At 51.6% G+C, this 22,521-nt stretch overlaps 1 protein-coding gene across 1 annotated transcript; it reads left to right on the top strand.

Annotated features, from left to right (window-relative positions):
- The first annotated feature begins 5,595 nt into the window (after positions 1-5,595).
- TPRN (taperin) lies at positions 5,596-21,698 on the top strand. Its single transcript, XM_010215707.2, has 4 exons — positions 5,596-7,512; positions 20,303-20,480; positions 20,887-21,017; positions 21,386-21,698. The coding sequence occupies exons 1-4, from the start codon at positions 5,596-5,598 to the stop codon at positions 21,446-21,448; spliced, it is 2,289 nt and encodes a 762-aa protein (XP_010214009.2). The 3' UTR covers positions 21,449-21,698.
- Positions 21,699-22,521: the final 823 nt, after the last annotated feature.

Genomic DNA, 22,521 nt, shown 5'->3' with positions numbered 1-22,521 from the left:
TTAATATATATATACACATATATACACATATATATATATGTATATATATATATATATATATATATATATATCCTTCCAGGGCAACAGCACATGTCGCCAGGAGTGCTCATTGCAGGATGTGCTCATTAGCGTCGTCCTTCCTCGAGCAGTCAGATCACATTGCCAGGAGTGGACACAGCTTTACAGGTGCCTGCTAAACTGGACCATTTTGTGCCCTGGATTTTTGCAGCGATGTTCCCTGGAATTGGTGATGCAGCCAGGTCTTCCCTGGACTCCATCCCAGGATCCTTCCGATGGCTATTACGCAGCAATACCTTTTTTTTTAAAAAAAAAAAACTTTACGGAAACGCAAGCCAAAGGCAACTGGAAACTGTTACTGTCTTGATGACAAATCAGCCCGTTGATAACTCCATGTGCTGGAGCTGGGTGAGGAAATGGGCGGTTTAAGGGCCAGGAGCCTGATTGGGAGCGCGGCACCTCCCAGGTAATCCTGCTGGGCAGGCAGGAGAGTCAATGCTAAAATATCTGAGTTTGCTGCCTGCGCCAAAGCACCCAATATGCTATGGTGATTATGCATTAGATATCAAAGGGCAATGGCACCCAGGTGCCCTTTTGAGGAAAATAAATCTGTCCAATGTACTACAAATCAGCGCAAAAAACTCAGAGGACCGCCAGGAATAAATCTGCATTGCTCTTAGTGTGTCTTTAAAATTAATGTACCTAAGGGCAGATGAGAAGCGTTCTGGATCGCATCAGTGCAGTGACGAGGCAAGATGCACTGAGACAGTTAACTGGCTCTCAGGGCTTTCTTCCTAACCTCGGTGTCCAAAGAGATTTTGTCTTGAACTGACAGTTAATTACAGTGTTAATGGCCCTGTCAACCCATTAGTAAGTGCATCCCGTCTGTCTGCATTGCTCGGAGTTTAGGGAACGGATTCCCAGGGAGCCTCAAGCAGCTGGTGGAGCCCAAGTTTTAGTGCGGGCAATGGGGCTGCCCAGTGTAGATGGGGCTCATGACGTATGTACAGCAATAACCTGCTTGCGCCGCCGCTCCCCTGCACCCTCGTGTCCCTGCGGTTTCCTTGGGTGTTTGCATGTGATCTTCCTCTATGGCTGTCCCCCAAAAAATAAAAAAAGGCTGTAGTGTTTTACTTGGGGAACAGATGTTACCTGGTGAAAATGGAAAAGGCAGCTGGTCGGGACAGCCCGTCCCCACTGTCGCCCCGGCCTCTGGCTCGGTAGCAGGGTCTGAGTCACAGGAACTTCAGGAGGTGGGAGGCTGGGGGGGTTGGTTTGGGTTTGGTTTTTAATGCTAAGATTCAGTTGTACCGTTAAGACCCTGCTGCAAGGTCCTGCTCAGCGCGGTGATAAGCAGCACCCGCAGCAAAAACTGAACTCCCAGGAGGATGAGAGAGGTCAATGTGCTTTTAATAGCTTTACCGTTTATGCTCAGAGTTTGGACTCCAGTTTTCATTTCCAGCTCCTTTGCTTAGCTGCGAGCTGTCAGCTTGCTATTCCAGAGCCACTAGTGAAGGCTGCTCATCTACTTTTGGAAAAGAAAGCGAAACCAGTATGGCAAATAACGGGAGAAAAAGTCATTGTGCAGACTGAAAATGAATCTGGTAGCACAGAGGACCGTTTATCTCCCTTCATGCTTTTAAACTCCAAGATATTTGAACAAACTACTTCTATCCAAATCAGAAGAGGAAAAAAAAAAAAAAAGAGGACTTGTCAAAATAATTTTAAAATATCCAGGTGTGCATGGTATTCGACTGTATGACAAATTGCGTGCAGAGGTCTAATTCTGTTGAATTCAGGTGGAGGTGGTAACATTCCCCCCCTTTCAAAATCAAGTCGTTAAAGACAGTGTAACGTGCACAGACCCCATCCCTGCTAATTGCCACAACCAGCACCAGTGCTGGGCGCGAGCGGACAGGCCCCTCTAGCTGAGCCCATCTCAGCTGGAAGCTAAAGGCAGCACCGATACAGGGAAAGCTTCAAATGTTGGCCCCGAGGGAGCCTGTCAGTGTGAGAGCTTGAGAAATGTTAGTGTGGGACAAAAACTGTCTCGAAGGTCATAAAGAGTGTTGCAAACGAGCTTTAACCTTTTTCTGCTGGGTTGGGAAGCAGCAGGCTGGCTCTTTCAAGGTCAGAAGAAAGTCATTTCAAAGCCCTCTCCCAAAGTGCAGATGCCGCTTCGGGCTGGCTCCTGGCTGCCCCAGTGCGGGACATGCCTGGCTGCGATGCAGGACAGCTCTGCCACCTCTACTGCCTCTGTCACCACGTTACATGCTGCTTTGTGTATGATAACCAGGTTTCAAATCCATGGATGTTTCTAGGTTTTAAGATGTGATTTAATAAAAACAGACATTTCTGGGAAAACAGGTTTTCTCTTTTTTTGTTGTTGTTGTTCTCTGGCCAAGTTCATAACCCTGGGAACTGCCACTTGGTGGATGTTTACTATGCTAGCAGGTGAAGGAGAGATGGGCTGGGCATTTCTGCAGTGGCAGCAGGAAGGTGGATGCAGACAGACCAGTAGCTGCACCAAGGTAGGTGCTAGGGGGCAGGACAAGCACCATGCGCCCGGGAGACACACCAGGCAGGACCAGTGAAAGGGAAGGAACGCAAAACTCCTGATCCTTTAAGCAAGGAACCCTCCGAGGGAGGCAGATCCAGGGCTGCGGATCATATGGGGCAATTCACGGTCCCAGCGGACCCTGGGCCTTGGCAAGCCCCAGGAGAGACCTACAGAGCGCTCGGCCTTGTGCCTCTTCGACGGAGGAAGGCAAGTCCTTGAGCACCAATTTACGCAGAGAGAAAGAAAGGCCTGGAAGGCCTCAAGAAAGGCCAAAGGCCTGATCATCCTCCTTGGCAAAACTGAGAGCAGCTCCAGAGCAGCCGCACTAGCCTGGAGAGTAGGTGTGCAGTAAAGCACCCAGGAGGGCGAAGGGCTTCATCCGGCTGCACTGGGACCTGCAACGCTGCTTTTGCCCTCTCCCTTCGGGGGAAGGTGACGGGGAGGTTATTGCAGCTGTTTGGAAGGTTGTTTTATAGGACAGGCGCTTTCCAAGTTGGTGCTCGGGTAGGAGTGGAGCAGCCGTGGTGGCTCCAGGGATGCCAGCTGTGTCAGCAATCCCATGGGAGCTGATGAACGAGGTATGGAAGTGTGTCCAAGAACTGTAGTTGTACTCACAGGGAAAGATGGATGAAAGTTGCAGCTGGCTCATGCTGTACCTCTTCCACCTCCACCACAGTGGTGGTCTCCATGCTACCTGCCGTGAGAGGCAAAGCCACTGAGAGCAGATGCAGCTGTATGAGAGGGTCCCCACAGCCTGCTAGACTCATGGTGCTTGCCCATGTAGGAAGGGAGCAAACTCAACTGTGTGGTGGTGATGTCTCCATGTTGCCAGCAGCTCTCCCGACTCCGGGTTAAAGGTGGAAAGAGCCCACTTGCCCACAGGCACCAATGCAGTTCAGGGAACCCTCTGCCTGTGCTAAGCTCTGTACCCTGCCTTTGAGTAAAGCACACGTGTCAGGAAGGCAGATGGCATCAAATTCCATATATGCAACTTTCCTTCTCCTGGGTCTGGCTGACTTCGTTTCTGAAGTCCAACAGGTCTGGCTTGATCTTCCAGCTGCAGTTTTGCCCTTTATCTGCCACTCTACAGGTCGCCTGTGTGTTCACCCTCTGTTAAATGCTGTAACTGAGTCCTCTCCGGACAAAAAGAGACAGAGCTAAACAGGCTGGACAACTTGGGTCTTTCAGTGCCATCACTCAAGACATTTTTAGAGCCTTTTAGCATTCACTTTGGCATCTTCCCTCCTTGGGAACATCCTTTCCCATGTGCAACTATGACAGCAGGCCCCACAAAAATCACCTTTTCTCCCTTATTGTCACCTGCACGCCTGGCTTTGGGCCAGTGTCTGGGCCGCTGTTCTTCCCAAAGCCTTCACTGAGTCACAGAGGCTGCCCAAGTGGCCAAAAATGTGGCCCTTATTCCTCATTCTGGGGCAATTCAGCACTGGCATATGATGCCGTTTTGAAAACAGGATGGCACACAGAGGTGATAATGTCCGATTTTCCTCAGGTAGCTCTGCTGGCTTCTCCTGCCTCCCCTCGTGCTATGGCTCCTGGAGGGGTCAAGCGCAGCCCCAGTGCGGGTGTCGCGCTGCCCTGAGGGTGGTTCATGAGGCCCTGAGCTCCCATCGGGATACAGGCGGCTCTGAGTCCTGCTGGGCACCACCCTACCCTGCCCCTTGTCGCCAGGGCCCTGGGGCTGCGCTGACCCAACACTCCCCGCCCACTGCATGGCTCTCATGGAGCCATGTGGCACCGACGTGGTCATGGGCCACGCTGGCCCCATGTCTGCGTCAGGCTGAGCCGTGCAGCCTCCCAGTAAACAGCGCACGGATGTGGTTTCGGGGCTAGCCGTGGGCGTAGCTCCGGTGAGCCAGAGGGTTGGGTGCTACACCTGGGCTTGCTGGCCAAGTTTCACTTTCCAGTCCTTGCTGCTGCTTTTCTGATGGCCTAAGACGGACTCAGCTTGCAGCAAAGGTGAATAACAACTAGATTCAGGGAAGCCGGAGGATGACAAGTCCAATGCCTGCAAAGGGAGGGTTTTTTTGCACCAGGTGTGGGTAAACAGTAGGATTTATTGTTCATCCCCACGGCTCGAAAGCCAACTAGTGATCCTGCAGGCGCAAATCCATGCAGATCTCCCCAGTACAAAAGCACATTGTGGGCCCCGCGAGTGCCTGCGTCATGAGTCACCAGGGCTGGGGAAATGGCAGCTGCTGCTTGCCCAGGCCTCATTCCCCACCCGCAGCCTCAGTGAGGGATGTGACACTGGACTGTGAACTGTGCTCTCAGCCGGCACAAGGAAGGGGACCATATGTGACAAGAGCTGAGTTTTCATGAGTGCAGGGAGACCCTGGAGCGAAGGTGGTGGAGCAGTTCGGTTCACTGGCACGCAGCTGCGTCCGGGCTGCTCCCACGGCATGTCCTGGCCAAAGGTTGCCTGTGTAACCGCAAGCCAGCAGCGCCGTGCTGAGCGCCTGGCACAGAGAGGGACTCGGCAGCACAAACAGCCTTATCTGTTGATGCACAGGAAAGTCCTGAGCTCTCAATTGCTTCCTGGCTGTGCTGGCAGCCCAACGAAAGCTGGTGGCAACTGATAACAGGTCAGGCCTGGAAACAAAGCACGAGCGATGCTCCTCGCTGCTCTGGCGTGTGCTGCGCAGGGAAGGCGACATGAAAAACGTTTTCCTGTGTTCCTGTTTGTACCAAACTGGTGTCCGGCAGCGCTGGGCTAGGTCAGGCCCAGGCTCGCTTCGTCGGCGGCGCCCGCGGCGGCGCCCACTGCAGCCCCTCGGAACCACGGCCCGCCTGTCCCCCGCGGCCATCGCCGCCGCCTCAGGGCGGCCGAGGCGAGCGCCGCGGCCGGGCGCCCCCTCCGCCCCCGCGGCCATCGCCGCGGCCGGGCCCGGCCCCGCGGAGGGCGGCGCGGGGGCGGTGCCGCGGCCGGGGCGGCGCTGCGCGGCGCCGGGGCCTGCTCAGGTGCGGCGGGCCGCAGTGCCCCGTGCGCCGCCGCCGCCATGAGCAGCACGGAGCCGTCGCTCGGCGCCGGGCCGCGGGCGCAGCCCGCCTGGAAGCGCGAGATCCTGGAGCGCAAGCGGGCCAAGCTGGTCGGGGCGGCGGGCGCCGAGCCCGAGCCCCCGGCGGCGGCGCGGGCACAAGCGGCGTCGCCGCCGGGCGAGCGGCTTGTGGTGGCCGAGAGCCTGGGCCCGCTCCACGAGAACCCCTTCATGCGGCTGGAGAGCGAGCGGCGGCGGCTGCGGCAGGGGCTGCCGGGCGGGCGGCCCGGCCGCGACGCCCCGCGGCCGCTTCAGCAGCTGCTCGAGCTCTACAGCGCCGTGCCCGGCATCCGCACCATCCGCGCCGACAACATCCTCATCATCGAGTCGCAGCCCGACGCCGCCGCCTGCTTCGCTGAGGGGGCCGCGCTGCCCGCCCGCCGCCGGGACCCAACCGCCGCCGCCGCCTCCTCCGCGGACCCGCTGCGGGAGCTGCTGGCCCGCAAGGGCGCCGCCCTCGCCGAGATCCGCGCCGACCAGGTCTTCATCTACGAGGCGGCCGAGGCGTCCGAGCCGCCCGAGGCGGCCGAGCCGGGCACGGTCAGCCGCCTGCTCGAGAAGTTCGGCCAGAGGCCGCGGGGCCGCCGGCGGCGCGGCGAGGAGGCGCTGCCCGGGCCCGCACCTGCCCCCGCCGGCGGCGCCGCGACCGCCCCCCGGGCCGCGCCGGGCTCCCCACTTGCCGCGGCGCCGCCATCACCGCAGGCCGCCCCGGGCCCGCCGCGCGCCGCCGCCGCGCAGCCGCCGCCGCCGGCCGCCCCCGCGGCGGTAGCGGCCGCCGCGCAGCCGTTGCCCGGCGCTGCCCCGGCGCGGGCCGCGGTTCCTCGTGCGGCGGCGGCCCCCCCCGCGACCAGCTGCTTCCTGCACAAGATCGGCTCCAACTCGTTCACTGTGACTCCGCGGGGGCTGCCCCCTGGCAGCCGAGCCCCCGAGGTTGCCGCCGGCCCGGCCGGCCGGACTCTTCCGCCCAAGGGGCCACCAGTGCCATCCGCCAGCACTTCCCATACCAGAGCCAACGCCAGGAGGCCAAAGCCGGAGGAGGCCGAAGCGGCTGTGTTGCCTCCACCCAGTGCCACTCTGGCCCCCAGTGCCACCGACTCAAGGCAGCCGCTTTCCACTGCTGCCCCCAAGGCCGGGGGCTCCTTCGAGATCCTCCCAGCCCCCAAGCCAGACTTGGCTGCCATCCCTGCCCACGACCTGCAGGCGCAGGCCCTGGCCAAGCTGCGCCTCAACTCGCGCAATTCCTTCCTCTTTGTGCCGCGTCGGGAGGGGAGCCTGACTTCACAGCCTCCGGCCCAGAGCACCAGAGCGGGGCTGCCCCCACCGCCCTTGGAGCGTGAGGTCCAGCAGGAGCCTCCAAGGGCTTCTGCTAAGGAGCACGAAGAGCCTGTTGCTTCTCAGGCGGCGCCTCAGGATCCTATCGTGCCCGTGACTTACATTGATGACATTGTGGAGCCGGACAGTGGGGAGCTTTCCCACAGGGGTGGCACGGCCATGAGGACAGGCACCTTGGCAGAGCAGCCTCAAGAAGCTGCCTCTGACCTGGAGATGGAGTATTCCTCTGTGCCCCTCTATAAACCCCACGCTGTCTGCCCCACCAGCCGTCAGCGAGGAGGCAACACGTTCACTGTAGTGCCCAAAAGGAAGCCCGTCGCCTCGGGCTTGCAGACTTTGACTGAGGCCAGCAGACGGTCACAGCTGGAGGAAGACGAGGAGGAGGAGGAAGGCAAAGGAAAAGGCAAAGCTGTGGAGAATGCCGAAGTGTCCCACACAGGGACTGCTCTTAAAAAGCGCTACCCCACTGTGAATGAGATTGAAGTGATTGGTGGCTACCTGTCCCTGGAGAGGTCCTGCATGAGCAAAACGGGCCGCCGTAAGAAGGTAATTGCCGGAATTGCCTCTCACTCTTGAGTCGTGGTGCTAAAAGGAACTTGTTTCACTTGTCCAGTCTTTTCTGTGAGCTTTGAGATTGTAACTTGATGAGCACCTCTGTGGGCATCCGGGTGGGAAAATGGGCAGCACTGTCCAAAGCCCATGGTCTGTTTTAGAGCCAGGGGTGCCTTCGAGGGGGAAAGGACTGGGTCCCGTCTCATGAAATATATCAGACTGGGACATGACCTGGGATAACTGCCGTGTCTCACTTACCATCCCTTTTGGTTTCCTTTTTAAGCATGCGATGTGCTAACAGAAAGTAAAAACGCTTGTGTGTTCAGCAAGCACGGCCAGTCGCACGGTTTGGCTGCAGACTTCCCTGCTTGGCGGCTCTGCCGCTGTGTGTGACGAGCAGGTCCCTGGGCCCGCCGCCCCTCTTGTCGCAGGGTCTACTGCGCAATGGGATGTTGGCGACCTCGTTGGATTAGTAATCTATTGATAGAGGCTCAAGAACTAGGTCTCTATTAGGCAGAAGAAAGATCAGCAACAACTTAACTCCTCTTGATATGATTAGGCCACCTGTCCGCTCATTATGGTGCTTGTCCCCCAAGCAGCATGAGGCATCTATTGCTCCAGGCATCTTTGGAACGAATGCCAGGTTTTTCTCCCCGTTTGGGATCTAACTTTGATCCTTGTGCGAACCTCAAATTGAGGGTGAAGTATTGCGTGGCTTCAGGAAATGCAGCTGTATGTGATAAAGACACAGTCGTATTGAAACAGCAGATTATTTTGCCGTGCCGAAGAAGCGGGTGTGAGTTGTTCTTCTCCCCAGGCAGCGCACTGTGGCAATGAACAGCAGAGGGATGAGATTATGTCGTTACAAATCCTCATCTGTAGCTTTGAGACGTGGCATGTTTTTCCAAAGCAGGAAGAGATGTTTGACTTTCTGTTACCTAAACTCGACTAAATATTTGATGGACTGAATCTGTGGGGGTGCCCGAGGCACTTGGCATTATGGTTTGAGGAAATCCTTTGAATAGGGCGCATCTCATTTAGCAGGGAGGTAGCAGAGTGCGGCTTCTCGTGGCTTAATGTTATTATGTTCCTTGTAAGAGCACACAGCCCATATTAATTTGATTGTGTCTAATGCAGGTGGCAGTTAAGCATGACAGCCCTGCATCAGAATAAGCAAATAAGCAAATAAGTTTCTCGCCAAGTGTTACTGCAATTATTCCTTGTCCTGTTGCAGGGAAGTGGTTGGTCAGAGTGGGATCATTCTGGTTTTTAAATACCTTCTGGCTTGTATGGATTCTGGCAGTTTTCTTGGTTCTACTCTGTTCAGTTTGGGATAGAAACCAGATGGGTATTAAATCAGGTATCACGTGCGTAGTGTAAATGGTGGAAATAACAAGAAGGCATATTACAGTTAGAGGTGGTCTTAGGATGGAGCAGAAAGCAAAAAGGAAATGTTGGGGACAAACCTCTCTAGGTAAGCTCAATTTCTGACGCAGTCAAAGGAGCTCTGCAGGTAACAGAACATAGATAGCCTCAAGTAAGCAAAAATAACTAAATGTAATGTGGTGGAAACTGTCATTAAACAGAAAACAGAGGGAGAGAGATGGGGACAAGGCAACTGAACTTCGTCCCCATCTCTCTCCCTCCTTTTTGTACCATATAAAGATAGCTTCCACTGCACTACATTTAATTATTTTTGGTTACTAGAGGCTTTGTTTATGAAGATGAAGCTCTCTAAGGGTTGTGAGACTGTTATACAACAACAATAAAGTTTGCTAAGAACCACATGGGAGGAGGAAATGTCCTGTGTGAAAACTTCCATAAGGAACCGTTTTCTGAAGACAGAGAAAGGAAAGGACAAGGAGGAACTACTGTTACATTGCACAGTTCAACAGGTTGAACTGAATGGGTGTCCTTCAGAAAATAAGATTCTAACGTGTAGTGCTGAAGCGATGTATGTTTCCCTATAACATTTTAGCCTGGAGTTGTAGTGCGAAAAAGAATAGGTTTTGTTCCAATTCTCTGCCTTGAGCTAGAAGTGCCAAGCATGGAGTGCCAGTTGACTTTGTAAGGAGGGTTAGCAGATGCGGTAGCAAATGGAAAGATTTCTGTTTACTCGGAACTTAGAGATGTTTGTGGCCTTTACTCTGAATAATAAGGCTGAGTGTTGATGCCTGAAAAGGAAGGAGCTCGTATGAGACCACATTCCTTGGTTCCTACGCAAGAGACCTCTGTGTGTTGTCAAGGAAACCAGCCAAAAACAAGGATTTGTTTTGTAGATGTGTCAGGGTTTTCAGCAACTTGGGGTTGGCCTGAGTTGGGCAGAAGCCAATGCTTCCTGTGAACTGGAAGCTCTAGCTGTTTGATAAAGCCAGTGTCCGCTTTGCTGTGGGAGTACTGATATCGAAACTGATACTGGATTTGGTGAATAGATACCGGGGGTTGGGGTTCTCTGCTCTGCAGGCAGTCCTGCTGGATGAGCCTGTGTCTGCATCTTTATTTCTGGACCTTGCCTTCGTTTTGATGAAAGACTTTTCATGATGTTTCAGGCTCGAGAAAGTTGGCTTCCTATTTTGCCGTCCCCTTGTCTGGCTGCTCCATGCTGGCTGTGGTAGAGATGCCTGTGAGGCCACATCCCATGTAGCTTTTTGGTGCGGAGAGGCAGCTAAGAGACCAGGAGTGAGTTCCAGTTTTATCCTGGCTTTTGTGAGATGAGCTCCAGCATCAGCCCAGGGAGCATGGATGCCAACAACGGGGAGGCTTGGACACTAGCTGAAATTTTGTTTGCAGCTTTGTCCAGATATGTTTGAAGCTGAGCACTGGGCAGCTGCCGTAAAAGGCTGGCTGAGCTGCCCCAGCTCTTACAGTGAGCACAGGATATGTGTGCAGGGGCGGAAGGGGACCTACTGACCCTTATTCTAAATTGGGGACGCGGGGAGGATGCAGAATGCTGCTGGCAACCGCTGTTCAGTGCTTGTCAGGGGACTCTGTTATTACCAAAAAAGTAAAAGGTCTGGTAGCAGCCTCAGGAGGAAGAGGAGGCTTCCTTGCTACAGGATGTGAATCCTTCGGATCTCATAGGATAAAATGCATGAACTGACAAGAGCCAAAAGTTTGGTTACCTGCTAAAATAACTTACATAAGGTTGTCAGCATGATGGAAATCTGGATTTCTGTAAAACGTGTGTGTGCCACATTGGAAAGGTGACTGGTAAAGACTGCAGACTGCTGAACCAGGGGGGTCCCAAGAAGTCATCGTCTGTCTTCATGTTTTCAACTTGCAGAGAGGCAGACAGTAGGTTGGACTCTGTTGTGAGGGTCCTTTGTGCACAGAGTTTCCCAAGACTGTGCTCCTCCCATAGGTCTCATCACTCCTGAAACTCATGCTGAGTCACAACACGTTTGCCCCCTCTAGCAACTAGGCACTTCTTGGGGACCTTGCAGGAAAGGTGACTTCCAGGCAGGTCACCCAAAGCCCTGGGAGGAACAGGACCTGGGACTCAAGAGCTGAGAGCCAACAGGCATCAGACATTGGTCTTCAACATCTTGCGCCTGTGGCATTTGGCAGTTTGCTGAGAGCAGGAAGGTGAGCTGCAGCCTCCTGTAAACAGTGCCTACAAGAGCAAGATGGATGGAACACTTCCCTTCTTTTGTGCAAAGTTGTTTTTGAAGGTAATATTTTTTCCAGTTAACATAGTCAATTTTCTAACATTTTGAGCAGTTTAATGTCTGAATATGGCTTGCAAATGTTTAAGTTGCCACTTAAACATCAGTTGAAAAATTGCTTTGAGCAACTTTCAGCTTTTCAACATGAACAGGATTGGGCAGCAGTTTTATTGGTCTAAGCTGCTGAGCTTCTCGCTCTGTCACTTTCCATCAGGTCATTTCTGCTGGAGATGGCCTCCTGTGAGAAACAGATGTGGGCTGAAGAAGCTACCAGGGCTGAACATCTTCAGCTGTTGCCCAAACCTGTTTGGAGCAAGTCTGCACAACGTGGAAGCTCAATATGGTATCTGCCTGAAGTTTTTTTTTTTTTTTTTTTTTTTTTTTTTTTTTTTTTTTAAGATACAACACAAGTGAATGAACCTGATGGTAGAAATGTCTTTGTAAAACCTTATGCAGATTCACTCTTCTCTGGGTTTTAGAGGGATCAGCCTGACAAGTGTGTGATTTTAGCTTCCTAGAGTATCTGGGTTTCACTGTTTGGTTTCCTGTCTGTGCTTCTGCTCTGGGGAATATATCTGCTACCGTTAAGGAGGGCTAAATATTTTACATGAATGTATTGAATTTTTAGTAAATGAGGGCAGCAGTAACTAGGTCTGCTCAGGAAATACATGGTCTTAGACCATCAGACTTGGTCCTTCTCCAGTGGAGGTGATTTCCACTTGCTGTCGGTCTTGAGCGGGACTAGCTCATTTTGGAGAGCCCAACCTCTCTGCTCTTTTCTAACCCTGCTGGTTTTAGTTTATGATGTTGGTGGCTAAAGCCTGGGAAGGACCGGGATCTTTTGCAGTTGTGGTCTTTAAACCACCAGAGAATATTGGTGGAGGGTTATATTTCTTTCTTCTGTTTTTCTGTTTGTTGGCTCATGAAAATGCTGCTGTTTTGTAATGGGCAATTTTTGTGACTCTGATTCTTCTTGGCCTCACTGCTCCTGTGTTTTGCGTAGTAAAGCAGTGCTTTGAGCAACGGCCTGAGCAATTCCCAAATTCCCCATGGTTCTCCTCATCCTGGTGTCCTTATCTGCTGCTGTCTGCGGCTCCATGACCAGGGCAGAAGGGCTAAAATAGAAACTCTTACGGAAAGAAGAGAGGAGGCTGCCTCTGAAACTGGTTAGGACGTGCCCAGGGCTCAGCCCATCCCAGAGCTCCAGAGGAGATTTAAAGCGCTTTGCGCTCTGAATTGCGATCACACGGATTACGTTTAACATTATCTTGATTGGTTTCCTTAATCTGCGGACCAGATTGGTGACGGTTTCTAGTCTTCCTCCAACTCAAATATTCAGCTTGTGTTGCTTTGCTGTTTGTTTTGTTTCATTTTTTCCTTCCTGCTTTTTCCAGTCTGCGGTCGCAGTGTTCCTTAGAAGGGTTTAGGAAGTGCACACACTCGCACTGATGAGGGGCAGGGTCCTACTTGTCAGCATTATGTGTGGGAAGCAGTAGCAGAAATTAAAACATGTAGTTTCTGGGCTGTAAGTCAGCAAAGGGAATCTCAACAGTGTCTGCCGCAGCAGTATCTTCTTAGCCTCTGGCCACCTCCAGTGCGTTAACACCCTTCTGCTCAGTGAAACTATTCATAAAATTAATTGTAAAACTATTCGTAAACCCAGGCTCTTTCTAGTGCCTGTGTGGCGGAGCGTGGGTATGTCACCAAACTGAAACTTCATCCTCTGAATGGTTTATGCAGGAAGAGTCGTGTGAAATTATCGTGCTGAAAAACTTTGCAAATGTCTTGAGAAAATCTGCACCAAAAGAACTCGAGGATAAAGTTTTCTGAGAAGTGCCCTTGAAATTATCTCAGGAATTTGTCAGGACAGATCTGCTTTCTATTTCATGGGCACTTGATTGACTATAAACAAGCTGGAGAAAATATCTCAAGGACGCTGTGAGAGCAAAACACTTGCATGCTTCAAGCAAATTGCGTAGCTTGCAGCTATACAATTTGCAAATTGTATAGCAAAATGCAGCTCTGAGGCCATATCTGTAAGGTCCCAGGTGAGCTAGACTTAGTCACCTCTCTTGAGGAAGCATCCTTTGCACAGTAGTAGTATAAAGAGCAAGGTAGATGTGAACTCTACAGTGCAGCTAATTCTGTCCATGTTGCTCTGAACAGCATTTCAGCCTCTCATCCTGAAGTTCAGCATAGCTCCCATGCCAGGGTGGAAAGTAATTATCTTCCCAGCTTTTCCTTACTTAATCCCTGGAAAATCACACTCTGTCCTATCCCAAGTTGGCGGAGGTTCAGCCTCACCAGGAGAGAGCTCATGTTCTGACCACTCCAGGCAAACTGAGTTGCCCAGATGTGTTTGTGGGTGGCGTTTCCCAGCATTGCCCCTGTCTGTGGCCAGAAGCCCCTTGGAGTGGCCAATAAGCAAGATCCTTTGCTAGCTGGGGGCTTTGCACTTAGTTTGAGAAGGCACCAAGTCTTGGCACTAGTTGTATCTCGTTGGTGCCCACTCTCTTTGTGTATTGTGAGATCTGTTCCACATAGATGAGTAGATTTGTCCAATTCGCATTTATTAAGTAAATTAATATCAGAATTGCTCTTTAGACTGCTAGAGACTCCGGCTGCCCTATCCACAAATGTGCAAAGGAATGAAGCGGCTCTTTTGGTGAATAGCTGCTTTGTACCCTGTCAAGCTCAGTCTCCAACTGTTTTATAGGTTGTTTGGGCACTTGAATCCCTTCCTGCTGATGCAGTCGGGGGAAGAGTTAACAGGGAGCTGTTGGCCCTGTGATGCTGGGCATGTCCCTGCACTGTCCCTTCTCATCAGGAATTTGAAACTTCCCTGTGTCTCGTACAAGGAGTTTAATATTTCGAATCTCCATGCGTTTGCTCCTGTCTGCCATGTGCTTCAGCATATTGATTACACAGGCCAGCTTTGTGGGTTGCCTTGTAAATGGAGACTTTCTTGTGCTGCCTTGTGGCTTGGGAGCTGGGATGTGATCCTGGAGGCCCTTGCTCCTCTGCCACCAACACAGGGCTTCCTTGTCACGCCACTGCTATAAAGCTTGAGCATTCCTAACTCTGCGCGGGCATTCGGTCACGGAGTTAATCATTGAGCAAAACTCAGCATTACTTCTTGGAAAAGCGTCAGCATTAAGTGAAGCCATGATGGAGCAATAGACTTCTGAGCCTCAAAACTCTCCTTACGTATGGAAGGAGAGGGAAGTACTTTTCCGACATGCCAGCTGCAATTAGTCAGGCATCCTGGGGTCCCCTAGGCTGCTTTAGCACTGGCAGTATAGAGTCAAATCTGCAATGCAGCAACCCAGGCTCACATCCCCTCCAAAAACAGGGGCGTCTGTCAGTGAAAACAGATCAAATTTAGAGAAGAACAAAAAAAAAAAAAAAAAAAAAAAAAAAAGGGAACGAAGAGCCCCACCCCCCCAGCTTCTTTCCGTCTCAAGGGAATGCTTCAGATGTACAAAAGCTCCTTATCTTCTCCTGGGTGACAGCACATGCCTGGCTAACGTGCTGATGCTATTGCAGGCTGGTCTGTAAGCGTGCAGCCCTGAGGAGGCTGTTCTGGGCTGCTGCACAGAGCTCCTGTGTGCCCTGAGTTATTTAGCAGTTTGGGCCAACACATGACCATATTTTCAGGGCAAGCAGAGGCATGTAGATAAGCTCATTGCGAACTTGCATTAAATGGCTAATCTTCGCAAAGATCCTGTATCTAAAAGTCTCATAAAGAAAACTACATCACGTGAGAGTTTTTGTACATCATTGGTTGCAGTGAGAGAATGCAAGTGCACCCAGAGGTAGGCAACTTCCAAGCTCCGGCTCCTCCTCCGGCTGAATTTCCTGATCCATGAGAACTGCCACTCTGGGTCACGGGGAAGGTCCCAGGTAGCTCCTTTTGGGAACTTTGTCCTCTGTAAAACATCTGCTTTTGCTCTCTATTTCTGGTCTCTTAACCAGCTATTTGACTGCACCGGGACTGTCCAACCCCTGTTCTCAAAGGGAGCCTGGGCTCTGCTGGTCAGAGCCTGAACCAGCTTGCAGGCCCGGTGCATGGGGAGCTCTGCAGCTTGGCTTGCGGGGCCATTTGACAGCTGATATGGGATGCTGTAAATCAACAGGCTTCCTGGGCACCCCCCCCAGCCATTACAGTTTTCTGATGTCTGATATGATTGCCTGTGTTTTTGTCCACACCTCCTGAAGATGTCAGGTGAAACCCTCCTGTTGATCCTGCTGTGAAAGCAGGAGGCGTTTAGCTGACCAGATCTGAGAAGCTCCTAAACAAGCTGCTTTAAATCATATCTAGCAGCAAACTGCCAGCTCATGCGGATCTGAGGACTGTGGTCCCTTAGTTTTGTCATGTCAGGATTATATTGCGTGGGGAGAGGAGAGGAGAGGAAATGAGTGGCTGAAAATAAAAGCAATCACTGGTGCTGCTCGGCCCTCCGTCACCCGGCTAGCTCAACCACGACATGCAAAAACAGCCGTATCCCTCTTGCAGCAGCTGCGGCAGCTACTGCCCTCCTGCCTGCTCTGTGCAGCAGCAGCACATGGCAGGTTGGACGTGATAATGGTCCTGCGAACACATGTCGCTTGGCAGCAGCAACCCTGCAAGGGAGATGCAGCCTGGAGAGCCCTCGTTGCCCCTGCTGCTTGTGCAAGGGAGACGGGTCGCTCGGAGTGGGGCCTCTGCTACTGTGGGTGCCACCGCAGGCTGCGGAGAGGCTCTCCCTACCTCTCCAATCCTTACAGGACTGTCACTTAAAGGAAAGGGCCTTTTCTCCTTTGGGTGACATGAGCTGCCAAAGACATCTGTGGTGCTGAGCTGTAAAACGCCCTGCCCTGGCATCATTGCTTTGGTTTTGCTGGATCTAGCAAGCAGGGTGGGGAAGAGAAAAGCCCCAATAAAGAAAGCACTCAAGGAGCTGCAGGCGCAAGTCGGAGCCATGCTTTTCTCATGAGATGTGTTGTGATATTCGGGGCCCGAGAGAGGCAGTCGGGCCCTTTCTTTAGGTTCAGGCTCGTGTGGGCATTCATAGCCTGACTCTCTGAAGCCAGGTGTCTGCTAACTTTCCTTCTCCAGGTAGCAAGGTTTATACCATTTTTTCCATTTATTATTTATTATATTATATTATTATATTTACACCATTATTTCATTTTTTTGTTTTTTTGGAAATGGGGGATCTCCACATGTTGGTCTGGATGCGAACTCAAAAGAATTTCCTGTCATATCTCAGCTGTATTAACCATAACTATTCTGGCCAAGTATAGGTAACTATTCAGAGACAGGCTTGTCGGAAAACTGTATCATAGTTTCTCTTTTCTGAGTGGTCTGTTGTTAAATCATGGCACATAAATAAAGGATTTTTGCTACGGCAACAAGAATTGAGTGGTTCAACCAAATTCCCAAAAAGCCTTGCCTTATTCTTCGCAGCATGGCTGTGATTGCTGGGCAGAGGATTAACGTGCGGGTGCCCGTTTTGGGGCTGGGCTCTGGTTACGTGGCACAGTTCTGGGTAAAGTTTTCAGCTGAGCAAATAGTGACCAATCCCTGCAAACAGGCACAGCTGAAGGGTGCAGAACTTCTCCTTTCTGCTGCTGGCAGCTGCCATCAGAGCAGTCACAGCAGAGACACAAGGAGCAGCAGCTACTGGCTGCCCTGGAGCGCTTGGCTTCTTGGAACACTCTTTTGCCCCAAAGCAAAAGCAGGGTTGTCTTTTGTGCTCCCGCAAAGGCTTGTATGGCTGGGCAAGAGGCTGCCTGTCTTCTGACATGGTTTCTGTGCCATCACGAGGCCTTGGATTTTTTTTTTTCTTTAGATAGATTTGGCCCAAATCTGCCTGTGTTCCGTAGGCACTGCTCTGAGTGCGCTCAGTGCCACCCAGAGGGTGTCTCAAGACAGTTACACAGACCCACGTGGCATCTAGCTTTATCCGGGCCTTGCTCTCCATCTTTTGGATCAAGTAGAGCTGCTTTGTGCTTTCCCGTCCTTCCCCGAACGGCCTCGTGGTGGAGCAGGACGGCTGGCATGGCTGGCTGCCCGCCTCGGGCTTCAATCCTGCAAAGGCAGCTCGTGGAGTGCCTCAGGGCGCTGAGCCGTCCTGAGGCAGGGCCGTCCTGAGGGAGGGCAGATTGATGGCTGCTCCCATTTGCTTTGCCGGTGTGGCCGTGAAAGGTTTATTGCACCAGCCTCTCCCGCCCGGCAGCTCCAGGGCCCTGCCTGGCTCTACGAGGGGTTTCCATGCGGGAATCTTGCACCATTGCAGCCCTGCGCCAAGCAGGGTGGCAGCCCTGCAGCTGGCCCCGCTCTGGTTGAGGGTTGCTTGTCTCTCTGTCTGTCTTTGCTTCTTTCTTTTTGTGGCTTCAGTAGTGCCTTGTGCAAGGCTGTGGCCTCTCCGCTGCAGGTATTCATCCAGCCTCGTTGGAAGAGCAGCTCTGGAGGACACCGAGCTTGGCTCCTGCGAGCGAGTGTTGTCTGACCCGAATCGGCCGTGGGCACCTGGGAGCTGCTTTAATCCCGGGCTTGGGCTGGGCTCTCCTCTGGGCACCGGGTAGGAGGGTCTCAGCCTGCTGGTTGCTATTACTTTCTACTCCCTTTTCAGCTTCACTCCCTGGATGGGGCTGTTTGCACTTCTTGTGCCGCTTGCAGCTTAGGGGTTTGGCCTGGACTGGCAGTTCTGATTTTTTTTTTTTTTTTTTTTTTTTTTGTGTGTGTGTGTGTGTGTGTGTGTGTGAGAAAATGCTGCAGGGAGAGCAAGAGGGAGCACGATGCCAACCTGCTTCCCTGTAGGATCGTATCTTATTCCAATGTGTGTGGGTAGAGCCCCCTGGTGTGTGCTGTTTAACCTGTGACTGGTGCTGCTGCTGGCACTTCTTGGTTGTCCTTTAGGCTCAAAGTCATCTGAGTCCCTTCCTGCTAGTAGAGAATTGAGAAAACTCAGTTTTATCTCCCAAGGTTAAATTTTTGGAAACTGGATACGTCTGTCCTGTTGCCCTTATTTTCCACGTTCAGAAGCAGCTTTAGCCACGTATTTCTCATCTTTCAGAGTGTGTTGTTGGTGCCTGCAGGCCAGGTCTGCGCTGTGCCTGGGCTCTGGGAGAGCTCCGGAGCTTCCCGAGTCCTGGCGCTTCCAGGCTGGAGGCCCTCGCGCCTGGCAGTGACGGTTGGCACTGGAGCACAGATGGTCATGTTGAACACTGGCTGCCTGCTCCGCTGCCTGGCTCGGATCAGGAAGCATCTAGGTCAGCAACAGCAGTAAGAAATTCCCGGGAAATGGCACACAGGCTATTCCAGGCCTTTTCTCTAAAGCAAAATCACTGCCTTCAGCACGTAATGGGGGTGAAGGTAGAGTAGCCCTGGCTGGGACCGGAGCAGCAAACAGGGAAGTGCCGCCAGTTGCCCTCATTGCCGTTTCTATCCCTCCTTCTCTTAGTAGCATGGGCAGAGGAGCCATCCTGTGTCAGAAGCTCATCCTGGCCTCGCACAGAATAGCACATAGCCCCCGAAGAGGTATTTGCAGTGTGGAGGAACCATTAGGTCCTTGCTTGTCACCCAGCCTTGAACCAAGTCCCCTGTGTTGCTTTTTGGGTGAGGAGGAGTGAAATGCATGGCACGTGCTTGCTCAACAGCCTGCTTAAGACCACGTGCTAGTCTGGAGCCTGCTGCACAGTCTGTGTGTGAGGGGAACTGCACGCCTGGCACATCTGGCTGCACTTCGTTCTTGGCAGTTACCAGGTGAGTTTAGAAGAGCTCTCCTGAGCCAGCAGCCTTGTGTCAGCTGTCACCGGCACCATGTCCTTTTAATCCTGAACATAACTGTGTTAGCTCAATTGTAGTCAAGAGATTACAAAAGTAAAGGAGCTGCTGCTCCTGAAACTTCATCTGCTGTCAGCTACATGCTTCCCTATTTTTGGCTTACATTTATTCTTGGCAAGCTTATTCTCCTTGTTTGCCTGTGTTGCATGCTGGCATCAGCAGCTCTTCTCTGATTCTTGGGCTTGTTTTCTTGACATACTTATAAAGCACCATTATATTTTATTTCAACCTTTATTCTGCTAGCATAAATAAGGCAAACCTCACCCCCGTCTGTGCTGTGTTTGGGCTTCCTGGTACAGCAAAGACATTAACAAACTGGAACAAGTTCAGGTGAGGCCACCAAAAGTGGTCTGGGGCTGGAGCAAATAGCATATGAGGAGACACTGCCGGAGCTGGTGGTTCAGCCTGGAGAAGTGTGTGTGTGTTTATCTCTTTGCTGTCTTAGCTACTCACTTGATGTTGCAGAAGATGGAGATGGGCTTTTCCTGGAGGTGCAGGCAAGTGCTTGGTCTTGAACATTATCCCATTTCAAGTGTTCTGCTTTCCAGTTTTCTGAATAAGCCATAAAATATCCCATTTCTTCCGTTGACTGAGTCCCATGTTGCAGTCATCTTCATTTTTCTGAAGCTCCCACTTACTTTGCAAAGGTCATTAGTGAGAATGTGAAATAAAACTGACTTCAAAGCAGAACCTTAAAGATCTCCATGTTGTTTTATTTTCCATCTTTAAAGCTACCTGCTGCCATCTCTCCTTTAGCAGCTTCTCTATTTACTACTGGTATTAATCTCTGTTTTTAATCTAATTTAACTAGTTTATGTCATGGTATTGTCCTAAAAATGTAGTCTACTGGCTGAGGTTGACTGTGTTTTTATTGCCTAGCATATGAGGACTCAAATGAGTTTGCAGGTGTCAGAGATGCCAGCTGCCCAGCTTGGGGATGATGCCCTTTTCTCCTTGGCAACACAGGCTGCAGCTGGGGGATGCGCAGGCACCTCCTCCTCACTGCCGGGTATCCCAGTACCAGGGATGGTGGCAAAGTGTGTGCAAGAGCACAAAAGCCTAGAGGGACTCTAGACCTCTGAGCCCCCTGACTCCATCCCATCTGTTTGGCTACCTCTGTGCCGGGGGGGGGGAAGCTGCAGGGCCCGCGGTGGGAGGCGTGGAGAGTGCTCAGCTGCATCCATGCCGCAGGAGGGGCTCTCTGCCAGCAGCATTCGAATCGGGGCCAGCGTGGGGATCTGTGGTTCCTAGTGCTGCTTTCTAACAATTCTCCTTTGGTTTTGACTAGATGAAGATCTCTTTCAATGAGACAAGTTTGCAGACCATGTTTGAGTACCCTTCAGAGAGCTCACTAGCAGAAGAGGAGGAGGAGGAAGGACATGCTTCTGAAACAGAGGAAGACAAGAATTGCACCTTTTTCATTCCATGCCCAAATAGCACTTTGAATCCCAGTATACCCAACTCAGGTGAGCCGGGCACCGGTGTTGGCACCGTGGGGTTTCTGGTGAGGAATTGCACTGTCCAAATGCTCTGTAACCCCTTGCGGGGGTTCCACACAGTTGGAAATACTCATGGAGGTGATCTATGCCCCGACATCTGAAATGGGGCTTGAACTGGAGCGGGACTTAAACTGGACCAGGGCAATCATGGGCCTCTTTGGCCTGAAATGTTACAGGTTCAAAACTTAAATATACACTTTGCACTACACACTTGGTTGACTAACCAAGACGGTAGGTGCTGTCATGACATCTGCATGACAACCTTCGCCACAGGTTGCCCCATCCCTGCCCTCTTGTCCCATTCCTACCAGGACCATGGCCTTTCCTCCTTTTGGAGCGCTAGGGAATACTCATATCAGTTGTGTCCTTCCAGCAGATTTATCCAGCTACACCCCAAAGCACTCCGTGAAGTTCAGCGACTGGCAAGAGCAGAAGTACGAGGAGGTGCCCAACTCAGAGGGACACCTCCGAAAAGAAGCTGATTCTGTTGGAAACCAAGTCATGGTGAGACTGTAAAGCAGTTCTTGGCTTTGTCTTGTTGTGCTCTCATGTGGCTTTTGGGTTAGTCTGGCCAGTGGATGAAATGGCATGTGATTTCCACTGAACTCCTATGTTTTTGTGAGCATTAGCACCAAAAATACCAAAGGATTAAGATCCCACTGCCCCTAACAGCCCTTCATCTCCCTGTGTGTGTAGGGGAAACTTAAGGAAACCAGCATGCTTAGTATTCCAGGGCATGTTTGGAGTGAGAGCTAAATGCAGTCATTAGCCCTGGGCAAGGTGCCAGTTCAGTCTTCACTATCCAAAGCACATGCACCTCTGCTTGCCTTAGATGTGGTGACACTTCTGTTTCAACTCTGCTTTCTCTGCAGCTCACCCCGGCAGAGAAGGGAGGCCTCTCTGACTTCAGCAGTGAGCCTGCACTCTACTTCTGATTGCTCCATCTTCTGGCCTGCAGCAGCTGCTGCTGGACAAAACCAGGCAGTGCCCGTTCCGGACACCTGCGCAAGCAGCACCGGAATGAGCCTCTGGGTCCCTTCTTCGACACGGATTGCATAGGATCCCGATGCCAAGGGTGGACTAGATGCCATGAAGCATCTTGGGAGAATATTTGCACTGGATTCTGAGACCTAACTACTGTTTTTAAGGCGCATGATTTATTCTGCCTGTGGCCTTGCATATTCCTTGTTCAAGATCAGCTGCTGATCAGACAAGCATCTGAAGAGCAATCTGTAATCCCAGGATGGATGTAGATTGTCTCAGGGCCCGAGTCCACTCGGGCAGGTACTGTATGGGGTCTGCGAGGGTTTTAAAACACTTCTTTCAGCAGAGGCCCCAGGCAAGCACAGCCCTGGAACTTGAGCATGGGGAGTTCTGGGCAGTTAGCTGTAGTCACAGAAGCGGTTGAGATTTGACAGCGGTTGTCAATTTATAAAACTACTGAAGGTTGGTTCATTCTCAGAGTGTTTCTGCATCAAGTTTCACTGAACAAACATGGAATTTATGTGCCAGTTAAGTTTGCATGAAAGCAATTGAATGCACCCTGTGGGAAGGGGAATAAATGCCTTTAGCTTTAGGTATCGTTTTTGCACTAATCTGTAAAGAAGTGTCCAGTCTGGCCTGAGCCTCTTGGACATTCCGTAACCTTGGCCATAGCTTTGATTTGTCCCTGCCCAACTCTGGCATCCAATCTCCAATAACTTTGTGCTCAGTTTCCTAGTTCCTCTGTTGCTTTGTTCTAATACCTAATGGGACTGCGTCCAAGGTAGATCTGGTTGCTGGGGAGACTTGCTTCATGCCAAGCTCTTTTAGGTCCTCTGATGGAAAGCACAGGAGGGCCATTTGACTCCTTTCTTTTGCAGAACTTGAACAAGGAATATGCTGTTTTCTAGATTTTTTTTATAGTTCTATTGTAATTGTTTAATGCAGCCAATATGCAAAGGAATATGCTAGACTCTTCCACTTAAATGTTCTACTACTGTAAACTCAGGGTCAAAATTGCACTCTG

This window comes from Tinamus guttatus, unplaced genomic scaffold (genome assembly GCF_059628265.1).
Source record: "Tinamus guttatus ecotype Peru unplaced genomic scaffold, ASM5962826v1 Tinamus_guttatus_pri_ptg000457l, whole genome shotgun sequence".
NCBI lineage: Eukaryota > Metazoa > Chordata > Aves > Tinamiformes > Tinamidae > Tinamus > Tinamus guttatus.
Note: the sequence above shows the minus strand (reverse complement) of the source record. Positions and strands in the feature narration are given on the sequence as shown.

Bases quoted from the DNA above. Each gene is read 5' to 3' on its own strand.
- TPRN (XM_010215707.2), top strand. From the start codon at position 5,596: ATGAGCAGCACGGAGCCGTCGCTCGGCGCCGGGCCGCGGGCGCAGCCC. The intron at 7,513-20,302 runs GTAATTGCCGGA...GGTTTTGACTAG, and splicing joins AAACGGGCCGCCGTAAGAAG to ATGAAGATCTCTTTCAATGA. The intron at 21,018-21,385 runs GTGAGACTGTAA...CTTTCTCTGCAG, and splicing joins CTGTTGGAAACCAAGTCATG to CTCACCCCGGCAGAGAAGGG.